This window comes from Myxocyprinus asiaticus, chromosome 11, assembly GCF_019703515.2.
Source record: "Myxocyprinus asiaticus isolate MX2 ecotype Aquarium Trade chromosome 11, UBuf_Myxa_2, whole genome shotgun sequence".
In the NCBI taxonomy this organism is placed as follows: Eukaryota; Metazoa; Chordata; class Actinopteri; order Cypriniformes; family Catostomidae; genus Myxocyprinus; species Myxocyprinus asiaticus.
In genome coordinates this window covers 26,570,957-26,583,101 of record NC_059354.1, presented here as the reverse complement: position 1 = coordinate 26,583,101, position 12,145 = coordinate 26,570,957, and the positions used below count along the sequence as shown (strand labels likewise).

Here is a 12,145-nt window from a genome sequence, read left to right as displayed (position 1 = left end):
TTACCAGCCAGTTGCCAAATATATTCACTTTAGTCGCATAGTGCGAAATTTGGTTGCAAATGCGAGTGATTTCCTCTCATTGTAGTAGAGGGTTGCGCATTGAGTGAAAGAGCGATCTTGGGATTTATGAATCAATATTGAGATCATTCAAATGAAGATCACGATTAATCAGAAAAACTATATTTTTACCCACCCCTATTGGGGAAGCAGATTTATTCATTGAAGTTATATTCACTTACATAAAGTGAAAATCGCACACACTCGTTCAGTTTACTTAATTAAAATGAACTAAAGCAACACAATTCTAGAACATTTTGACTTAACTTTTTTTCATCACGTTCTATACAATTTGTATACGATTTGTAAAACTGAAGTTTACTTAATCAATTTGAGTTAGGACAACATGAATACTTTTTGTAGCATTGATGAAACTGGGCAGGGGATTTCCATTTCCTAGCATGCTTTGCAGGGGACTGGATGGGTTGAACAAATGTTGAAACTAAGTGTTATTTTATGAATTTTTGAGTAAGATAAGAATAGGATGAGATTTATTCATGTTTAATGTTATGTTATATTATCATTTAAAAGGATTTTTTGTCAGGCTGAAGTTTTTGGAGTTACCACTGTGGTGAAAATTGGCACTTGTTCTAAGTTTGTGTATGGACTCTCACTTTCAGTGAAGTTTGATTTGAATGCTACTTAGCTCTATAAGCAGTTGCTATCAAATTGACAGTGCAGCAGTTTCACAGTCGTTACACTTGCTCACCTGGCATATACTAATGATTAATAAAACTAACTTAGTTGGACCAACTTTACAATTAATTAATTAATTAATTAGATCTATCTAGTTGTTCTGTTAAAATGAATTTAAGTTTGTACAACATGAACTAGAACAAGTCAGTTCAAACCAATTCTTTTTTGTTGGAAAATTATTATTTAATTGCATGTAACAGGTTTCCTCAATTTAATTAAGTTCAGTGAAAGTGTGATGCCCACACCTGCATCAGTATATTAAATTGTTTAAATCTTAAAGGTGAAGAGTGTTATTTCTGTGCATCTAGTGGCACTAAATGGAATTGCTAAAAATAATGACTTTGCAAACAATTTTCCCGAACATTTCACATCATCTTTAAAAATTTGTAGTCTATAACAAAATATTTTTTTCTACCTTTTGTCTTAACTTCAGTTTGTATCATTTGTACAAACATAACTGGATTAACCTGTAGTTTACTTTGTTGGGAAGCAAATCGAAGTTCCTACAGAAATAGTTGTTCTTCAAATTTTCCACCAATTTTTTCCATTTCATATACGTTAAACTACAACTAATGCTTGGTTTCCTCTTTCCTTCCTCAACTAGCACGCCTTTCATATAATGATAGAGGTAAGAGAAGCCTAATTCATTCAAATTTTTCTTTTCTTTTTTTCCAAAATTATGTTATAAAATTATGTTATGCCATATTTTAAAACCTTTTTTCATCGCTCTCAAAAGCACCCCTTTGTTTTCGTGAAGCACAATTTTTAATAAAAGTCAAAATCCCTCTGATTTTATTTTGCGTTTATCCCTGCACATTGCCTCATCAATCTGTGATGTTCTGACTTTCAGTGCACGGATAAAAATGAAATCCTCTCTGTTTCAGGGGATTCAGGCACACATCCCTGACTTAGGTGCATGGTAAAAAAAAAAAAGGCGATAATGCGGTTAAGATTGCATGTCTCCAAGCATGCAGAAAATCTGTGCAAAGATGAATGTTATGAATGTGTGAATGGGGAACAGCTTAAGTGCATTTATTGTACATAAAGTATGACATATTTGCAGTCATATTTGAAAGATTCATGGCACACTGTGTCATTTTGTGTTAGGGTCACTCCTTGGATGCTTTCTGGTTCTGCAGACACAAAATACACCATAATATGTTTGACAGGTAATAATATGAATGCAGTTACCTCAAACCACATTTGGTCATCATACACAAACATTTATCCTTTCCTTTCATAGCTGAAATAAATGCACACGCAACATTTCAACACAATGTCTAACTGTGTAAAGGCAGGTCTGTGGCCTGTCAACAGGTCTGTGCTTATATCTGCTCTAGTGAACTTGATTATGCACTTTAAGTGTGTCCATGTGGCACTGATTTACCAAACCATATGGAAGGTTTGGTCAGAGAAGTAAAGCTATTAAAACCACAATGGAAAACATGATTTATTTATTTTTTGGGCATGAGATTATTCCCTAATGAGCTCTGAGCTGTTTTTACATTTGCATGAATGTGCTTCTCAGCAGATGTTCTACCATAAGTTAAATATATATACAACAGCAAATATAAATCATGCCTTGCTAGTTTTAATGGGGTTGTGTCATTTTTCATGCTCTTTTGAAATGAGAGTTTATGTTGACATACAGGTACTCTAACTTTTAGAACTTAAAATTCACTTTCCGATTTACCCAGACCATTTATTGAAACTAAGCTGCAAAACGGATCTAACAAAATTTGGTATGATATCACTGTCATATGACTGCCTGTGCTTGCCAAAAAGAGTCTATTGAGTTTAACTAAGTTATGAGTGTTTTTGGTCCAGGAAACCTTAACTAAAGTGAACTTCAACGGGAAAAAATTATATGCTACAAATGTGTAAGACATTGCCCCTTTAAAACTTTTTTAAATCGCTTAGTGTTCCTAGAGGTTGTTATGAAAAGTAATGTTGGCCAGCCCAAGAACAGATTTAAGAAATCAGCAGTTATTCAGTGTTTGTGGAGCCAAATATTGTAGATATTTAGTCTATATTTAATACATAACATCCCATAGATGCTTTTTTCCATGTTACAGTGCAGATGGGATACACTCAGGCACTAAGACATTCTTTTAGTTGTGTTAGGATTTAGGATGTAAATTGCTTTGGTCTGAATGAGTCTTCCAAATGAATAATGAGTAGTTACATAATGCACAAGAGATCAAAAGATCAAGCTCTAGCTTTTAAAATGTTCCCTTTTAGTGAGATCAGTCAGCGGGCTGGTGACATCCGAATATTGAGGTACAAACCTACGATAATAGCCAGCCAGCCCCAGGAACTGTCTCACCTCCTTTTTGGTCTTGGGTCTCGGACAAGCCGCAATAGCTGCCGCCTTGTCAATTTGGGTAGACACTTGTCCATGACCCAAGTGGAAACTCAGATACCGTACTTCCACCCGTCCAATTGCACACTTCCTCGGGTTCGTTGTGAGTCCCGTCCATCTCAGCGATCTCAGGACGGCACTCAGATGCTGGATATGCCGCTGCCAATCATTGCTATAAATAATAATATCATCCACGTAGGCAGAGGAATATGAAGCAATATGAAGGGTGGAGAATTTTGTCCATGAGTCGCTGAAACGTCGCTGGGGCCTCAAACAAACCAAACGGAAGGGTAACGAATTGGTGTAAGCCAAACGGAGTGGAAAAAGCATTTTGTTCTCTGGACATGGGAGTCAAGGGGATCAGCCAATATCCCTTCATTAAATCCAGTGTTGAGTAAAAGCGAGCCGCACCTAACAGATTGAGCAATTCTTCGATGCGAGGCATTGAGTACATGTCAAATTTAGACACCGTGTTAACTTTTCTATAGTCCACACAATACCGGACCGACCCATCGGACTTCAGCACAAAAACTACCGGGCTGGCCCAGTCACTGTGAGACTCCTCAGTTACTCCCACATCGAGCATGGCCGTGAGTTCTTCCCGGACCACTTTTTTCTTGTATTCTGGTAACCGATAGGGGTGGGAACATACCACCACCCCTGGAGTCATCTCAATGTCATGTTCTATGAGGTAGGCGAAAATAAAAAAATCCTTTTGCAACTTGGCAACCTCATTGACTTGGGACGGTGAGAGGTGGTCTCCACAGGGAACTGGGGTGGTTTGATGGCCATTTTTTGATTCTACCTCCGGACCTAACTCCACCCTCTCTGGGACAACCATCGCCAAAGCCACGGGTACCACCTCTCTCCATGGTTTTAGAAGATTCAGGTGGTAAAGTTGCCGTGCTCTGCCTCTATCCGTCCATATTACCTCATAGTCGAATTCTCCAAGAGCTTGATGCTGGTAATAACATAAGGACCTTATCTCCCTGTGAAAATTCCCGTAGCTGAGAGCCCCTGTTATACAGCCAGGACTGCCATTCCTGGGCCTGGATAAAACATTCTCCTGTGTTAGTTGCCCCAATGTGTGGAGTTTTGCTCTCAGGTCCAGGTACAGAACGTATTGAATTTCGTTCTTACTCTTTGAAGGTCACTCCTCCCAATTTTCCCTTAGAACATCTAGGATGCCCAGAGGCTCGGGAGATAATTTTAAAGAGTACCTCCACAACACTTCATGCTGAAATGTTGCGCAGGGACACCGCTTCAAGGTATTGCGTTGCATAATCCACCAAGACTAATACAAAGCGTTGCCCCCGTGCCATCTGTTCTAATGGCCTAACAAGGTCCTTGCCAATTCTTTCGAAGGGAACCTTGATCAACTGAAGAGGGCGCAATGGCGCCAGCCAGTTGGAGCTTGGAGTGGCTGGTGGATTCACCAACTGACATTCGCGACATGCAGCACACCACCTGCGTACAACTCCGCAAATGCCCGGTCAATAAAAACGGGCCATGAGAAGGCTCAGTGTCTTATCGTGCCCTAAATATCCTGCCATTGGGTTATAATGAGCCATCTAGGAAAACCATTTCACGGCGGCTTTTCGGAATTAACCACTGGGTTGTATCTGCTTTTGTTTGAGCATCCTGTGTCACTCGATACAACCCATCTTTTATAGTATGGAAAAAGTATGGATAAGAAAGCGCAACACTGGGCTGATGCTTTTGACCATCATTTACTCTCACTTGGTCAAAGGCGTGTCTGAGAGACTTGTCTGTTGTTTGCTCCAGAGGGAAATCCCCCATGGGGCTTAGGGAAATTCCCACTGGTCTCTTTATTTTCATACATTGAACAACACAAACAAATCCTGTAACCCATGCACTGACATACTATATCTGCAACAGACGTCTGGTATACAGATAGCCCTCTTAAATTACCTGCAAACAACTCTAGCCTTTATTTCAAACTGGAATGCTTTAAAAATGTCAGTTTGTGCCTGTGTGCACGACTTGTTCCCCAGAGGCAAATACTACCCTGAAGACCTATTGTCATCATGTTTATGACTTGTGTCTACTAAGTAAGTGACGTTTGAGCAAATGGAAAAGTAAACATGACCTTGAACCATGTGGGTGTTGGTGTGTGAGGTCAGGTTGGGTTGTTTTCTTTACGTCCCCCTGAGGAGCTCAGTCCCTCTCATACCTTCATCCTCCCTCATTACATGTCAGCTTTCAGGCTTTGTGTAACAGCCAAGCAATGGCATCTCCAAAGCACTCTTTTCTCGCCTGCGTCCTGACCGTTTCGTGTTTTTCTTCTGTGCATGATGGATGTTCTGTCCTTTAGTCTCGTCTCCTCCCACCCACAGTCATGAGATGTGCTTTTCTCTGAAATTTGTTTTCATTTTCGGACTTGGGAGAAGTTAGTGAACAACCCAGATCCATATGCTAAGGAGTCTTGGCTCAGAACAATCAGTGCCTTCCCCCATGTTTGATTTGTGGAAATGTAGGTCACGTAGAAGAACATAGCTGTTCTGCCTTGTCCTAGTTTTACCTGAACTCCAAACCACAATCCAGCAGGTGCTCTGTGGATAGCCTTTCATCACCTTGCCTACTTATTGTGCGTTTGTTAAAAAAGGAGGCCAAACGAAGCTGTTTTTCCCTATACAAGCACTTAAGACTAACAAAGGGAAGTAGGTTGCCCAGGCATTTTTGGCCGAATCTCATGAAATATGTTATGAAATGTATGAATATATATGAACTATATCTCATGAAGAACATGTTCGGGTCATATTTCACCACAGAATCAAAAGAAAGAAATAAGAATTTATATTTTGCTTAAAGACCATGCCGATATTTTGCAATGTGAATTTGTGACATTTGTGACAGTTAAGCCCCCCCCTCCCCCCATTTTTACATTTTCAATAAAACATCGTTTGGTGTGATTTATAAATGTTTTCCTCATGGGGACCGACAAAATGTCCCCACAACATAAAAAATTTCAATGATGTACATGTATTTAAATTGTAAAGTACTTATTCATCATGGTAGTATTTGTAGTACTGCCTTTAATTTTTTTTTTTTTTTTTTTAATAAAACATCATTGCATTGCAGTCAAAAATTACTGAATTGCAGTAATGAGAATTATCATTTAGAATAATACGAATTCTAAAAAAAAAAAAAAAAAAAAAAAAAAAGGTAAGATAGGTAATGAGCACATGGGCGAAAATATGCTTAATTGTCATGAAAATCATGTCACAATGCAAAAAAAAAAACAAAAACAATATTAGCTATCATAAAAAAAAATAGGCTTAATTTTCTTAATCATAATACATTTTCTTTAGATTTTTTCTTTATTGATTTTGGGGTCAAATGTGACTTCGACATGTTTTCGTGAGATTGTCCCTTTTGCATTGAGGAATAAGAATGCCAAAATCAAAGCTTCACCATTACAACGACAGGGGTTGGAAGCATGCTTACAGGTGCTGGCTCTATCTCTTTCTTTCACCGATTCACTTGAATAACAGGGATTAGCTTATTTGATAAGCAGGAAACAGTCTATTGTGTTTTGCTGACAAAGGCTAATTGGTCAGAAAAGGTCATGTTGGGTGTAGACGTGGTTTGAGTGCACACTCCTACATTTAGGTGAACTGCTTTCTGCTTACACAAAGCATGTTCACAAAGGTTACTGTGTTTGTCATTTGGACAGAAAACAACATACAGTACTCTATCATGGTATACATCTATAAAGGTTTCATCCGGCCATTGTGGAGTTAGGTCTCTGCACTGTAAAGACCCACCTCTCAAATGCCGGTGCACTTCACGGCCCCCACAAACTGGGTCAGCTGCTTATCAAATGTGCGGTCTACTTACAGAAGCTGTGGATTATGTTAAACAAACTCTGAACTGCAACTCCCACAAGCACCTTCTGTCCAAGCTTTATGCAGCTCAGCCACAGGGTATGGTCCACCTTTATCCCACTTAACACAACAATTTTGTCATTCATATGCAATTCAGCTTCTCTTCTGAACTGAAGTGTGTGTTCTTTTAAAGGAATAGTTCATCTAAAAATGAAAAATCTGTAATCATTTACTTACCCTCGTGTTGTTCCAAACCCACTTGCTGTTATATTTTCTATGGAACACAAAAGTGGACATTTTCAAAGGACCTTTACATAGCTCTTGCCATAACTCAACAGTTCACAGTGACAATGTCAACATTCAAAAAGGACAAACTCTCTAAAACTCTCACACACACCATAAAAGTACACACACATATATCAAATTATTATTATTATTGTTATTATTATTTATATAGTATTAATGAAATAAAACAGGATGTGACTGGAAAACCACCAAAATGAGAACATCCTCCATGTTTGATTATAAGGCAAGAGGTCAACCTGTGGCATTTAGAATCTTCATTTGTCAAACAACTTTATAATCATAAAAATTCACAGGTCAAAGTTCACCAAACTTTAACTTAGGTGTAGTGCAAATTTGTGTGAAAGGCAAAAATTCTCTGCATGTGCTTATGTACCCATTCTCTTGTGTTTGCATGGATATGAATTTTGAAGTGAACACAAAATAAAGTGGGGGTCACAATTTACACCAGTGATCAACAAAAGTTGATCTTGTTTCTGATGTTCAGATGTTCTTGTTGCTGTAATTTAGTCTGTAATTTAGAATATATGTACAGTATGTATTATTATTTCATATGTACTGTATATTTTAGTAATAAATGCAAGCAGTTTTCACTTTCAAGCTGGAATGCAATGTAGAGAATCATTCTTTTTTCTATAATGGTCACTTTGAAAGGTCCTTCAGACTGATCTGTTGTACACACATCTTATTAGAATGCCTTTATGGTGTTTGATTACATCACTCTAATGACCCTGCATAGGGTGTTCCAAATCAGTTTTACCACAGCCAGCGTGTTATTTAGATAGTCGCTATGGAGCCTGGGTGGATGATGATGGTCACCACTGTGAAGTCTATAGCAGCTTTTACAACAACATGTCTGCTCTAATCTCTAAAATGCTTTGTTTATACCCTTTATTTTTTATTGTCTTTCAGGACCCTGGACCCATGCCACCATCTCCCACTTTGGTCCAGAAGCCACTGCAGTTGTTGGAAATCAAAGCTAGGGGGCGCTTTGGCTGTGTGTGGAAGGCTCAGCTGCTCAATGACTATGTGGCAGTGAAGATTTTCCCCATTCAGGTACCACACGGACCCAAGGCCAGAGAATCTGCTCAAGCTAAAGCTGCTGAGTTAATTTAACCAGCTTAACCAATTACACTGCCAAAGGTGGAGCTGAGCCATGTGTCAGCCTGTGAACCCATAGAATCCATCAGGTGGATTCACATTTACATGGACTGCAGCAGTTATTGCACGTGCAGTGTTCACAAAAAAATGTGTTATCAAACTGAATTTGAGAGAAATTGAATATTAACAGCAAAGATGATGTTGTGGTATGATACTGATGACTTCAAAACAAAACGTAAAGCTCAAATAGTGTGCGTCTTCCAAACAAAAGTCATACAGTATCCCATTCGTGAAACTTTGACCAGAGCAAGTTTGGTGGGAGTTCAATAGTTGAATGAAATTATTCACCTCATTCACCAATTACTATATAGATTTGTCTACTTACAACTGTTTCAAACTGCATGCCATAGCAGTGCGTGTGCAAAACTGCAGCATAAAAGCCAAAGTATATTTCAGTTGTCCTCGTTGCTGATTGTTCCACGCTCACAGTATGCGTGATGCAAATTTCGTCATCAGCACAGTCTGTGCAAACTGACCATGTGCAGCCCAGATTTTCTTGACACATGGACACGGTCCTTATCTGTGCGCATCCTCGTCACATGCGCCTGCTATTTACTGTGCTGAAAGAGTATCACAAAGCAGTTGTACTGGGCATGCGTCTAACGTGTTCGTATTCGCTTGCGGTCAGACAAGTATACTTTGAAAGGCAATGTGGTCAAAAAGGCATGATCCGATCCAGAATGCAGAAAAAGGAAGTAATCCCAGGCCTTAATTACAACAGCAGGCTCAATGGCTCAATGGCAGATTTTTGGGTACTCTGAATGACTGTCTTGATAATTGTCCTCAGTAACTTTGCTTTTTTAGTCAATGGGAATTTGTTTGTTCACTAAATGCAAACAGTACATACACTTGTTTCAAGTAGACACACAACAGACCTCAGTCCTTGACTCACAAACCTCAATAATGGTGACAATCAACAAACCTAACTGTTAAAAAATGAGCTCCTAACATCACACAACAACTGACTAACAGTGGCAAAGAAAAACAACAAAAACAGCATAAATAACGTCAGCAATCAGCAAAAAGCATTTGACACTTAACACATAATTTATTTATGCTGCAATGCATGCTGGGAACTCACAGATCAGCAACATTGTTCAATATGAAACTGTTCATTCAGGCAACTTTGTTAGTTGGGACAACATTTGGGGAAAATTGTTGGTCTAACATTTTTTATATAGATGCAAAGTAATTCACATTTTGAGTTTCTGTGACTCAAAAACCCTCATAAGCTGGTTAAAATGCAGTGTCATTTTTTGCAGTGTGTATTTAAGTTTCCCTTATTAATAACCATATATAATAACTGGTTATTCGGTCATAGAGAACTATCGCAGACGTAATCATTTTATAATCTAATTTACTTGAGGAGGACCGCATTTATATTCAAATGATAACTAATTTATAATGAACAGAACCTAAACCTCAAATTTCAGAATATAAACTGCTTAAATGAATAGTTCACCCAAAAATGAAAATTCTCTCATCATTTACACACCCTTATGCCATCCCATATGTGTGTGATTTCTTTCTTCAGCAGAACACAATAGAAGAATTTTTCAGCTCTTTTGGTCCATATAATGCAAGTGAATGTGTGCCAAAATTTTTATGCTGCAAAAATGACACAAGTCAGCATAAAAGTAATCCGTATGACTCCAGTGGTTAAATCAGTGTCTCCAGAAACAATTTGATAGGTGTGGGTGAGAAACAGATCAATATTTAAGTCCATTTTTACTATAAATTATCCTCCCTGCTCATGCTGCGTTCAAGTCTTGTCGGAATGATCGTATTTACAAGATGAGCACACACAAAGTCTAAATTACGAGTGGAAACTCAGGATTTTCTTTGAGCCCAGACTTTCCAAGTTTGGGGGATGTCAATGAAAGAGTCATGGCGGAAGCAAATTGTTATGGGTAATAATTCTGTTTTGCTTGTGGATTTAGACCGTGCAGTTCGAGGAGTTCAGTCTGTATGCATTTTTGTACTGTTAATAAAGAATAACAATAAAGCTTGCCTTTAAACAAGACTCATTTTAGCTGGTTTATGCAGTGACAGGCTTGTGCAATAAAACTACATGTTCCATCATTATATGTAGCTGCACAAGAATGATAAACTAGATAGGTAAATCATTAATTACACACCTAATGTGTGGCTTTCACTTCATTTTGTTGCATTGGTGCTGAAAACGCTTCTTAGCTTCGCCATTATGAGAAAAATACATAAATAAATATGAAATTACAAAAGGGGTCCATTCTTTCCAACTAAAATCACTTGAACACACATGGCATCGTATGTACGATCTCCGACCTCAGAAGCACAAACTTCCCTGGAGGACTTGAATGCACCATCAGTCAGGCTGCACTTTCACTTTCACATTCTTCTTCTTGTGTTTTTGGTGAATCACATTCTTCATGCATACGTCCCCTACTGGGCAGGAAGAAGAATTTTAAGCAAATATTTACATAAAGGTGCATTCAGAAGTTTGGAGCCAATTTAAAAAGTTTTACACATTAACGAATGGATTGTGTTTTTGTGAAGTTCGATCCGAATGGTGTACACTCACATAAGATGAAGACTGTTCTCATAATAGCTTTTTATAAAAAGTGTTTTATTCTACATGGTGCGGGTCACCTCCTTCAATGTGTTTCACCATGTTGAAATCACATGACCTGTGGTGTTTCACTAAACGTTGAAGAAGAGAATCCTCACGCTCATTGGCTGCCACCTATGTAGATATGCTTGGCTATGCTTATGTAGCACACAGTTTTGTTGTTTAGTGATGCGAAGAGCGAAAAGAATACAATGGAACATACTTATTTATTGTGCTTTAGCAGCGGAGACAATGGGAGATCCAGTAGCTGTACTGCCAAAGAAGCAAAAAAAGGTCTGAAGCAAGAAGACAGAAAGACCGGCAAAGGCAAAAAACTAGAGTAAACATCGGTAATGGTAAGGCATCTACGTCTTCATTCATTTTGTGCAAAGTAGCTTGGCACAGCGATTGTTGTGGATTTTGTGTAAGCCATGACTTTGGTTGCTTGGAAACAAAACGAGTTTGTCAAAAATGAGGTTCATTTTATGTTAAGCAGTTCTCTAATAAAGGTAATAACTGTCTTTAGAAATAACGTGAAATGTAGACAGTCTCCAAAGATTATTGATATGAGGGACAATAATAATCTATCCTTAACAGTAGAAGGATGTTCACTTTATTTCTGACTTTTGTTTTTAGGCAAAGCAGTTATATTGTAGTAGTAATAAATAACTTTAGAAATTACCTCAAACTCCGACATTTTCCAGATGCAAATTATATGCCAGAGCTGGTATGGGCAGCAGAGACGATCATGCTGATCCACGACGAAAGATGGCAGTACACTGTCGTACACCACTGTCACATCGGTACTTAAAGTACACGAAGAAGAGCAATACTAACGCTAGCTAGAGAACTACTGAATGCCCCTTTAAATATTGATCTCTTTCTCACCCACACCTATCATATCACTTCAGAAGATATGGATTTAACCACTGGAGTCATATGGATTACTTTTATGATGCCTTTATGTGATTTTTGGAGTGTCAAAATTTGCATTGTATGGACCTACAGAGCTGAAATATTCTTCTAAAAACCTTAATTTGTGTTCTGCAGAAGAAATAAAGTCATACACATCTGGGATGGCATGAGGATGAGAAAATGATGAGAGAATTTTCATTTTTGGGTGAACTGTTC

General features: G+C 38.3%; 1 protein-coding gene across 4 annotated transcripts in view; it reads left to right on the top strand.

Annotated features, from left to right (window-relative positions):
* Positions 1-12,145, top strand: part of LOC127448384 (activin receptor type-2A-like) — a 75,271-nt gene that overhangs the window by 49,193 nt on the left and 13,933 nt on the right. For 2 of the 4 annotated variants that reach the window (XM_051710869.1, XM_051710867.1), the window contains exons 5-6: positions 1,358-1,381; positions 8,179-8,322. In XM_051710869.1, coding sequence (XP_051566829.1) covers positions 1,358-1,381; positions 8,179-8,322 — 168 coding nt within the window. The remainder of the gene's footprint in view (positions 1-1,357; positions 1,382-8,178; positions 8,323-12,145) is intronic. The other 2 variants (XM_051710866.1, XM_051710868.1) reach the window with 1 other exon arrangement.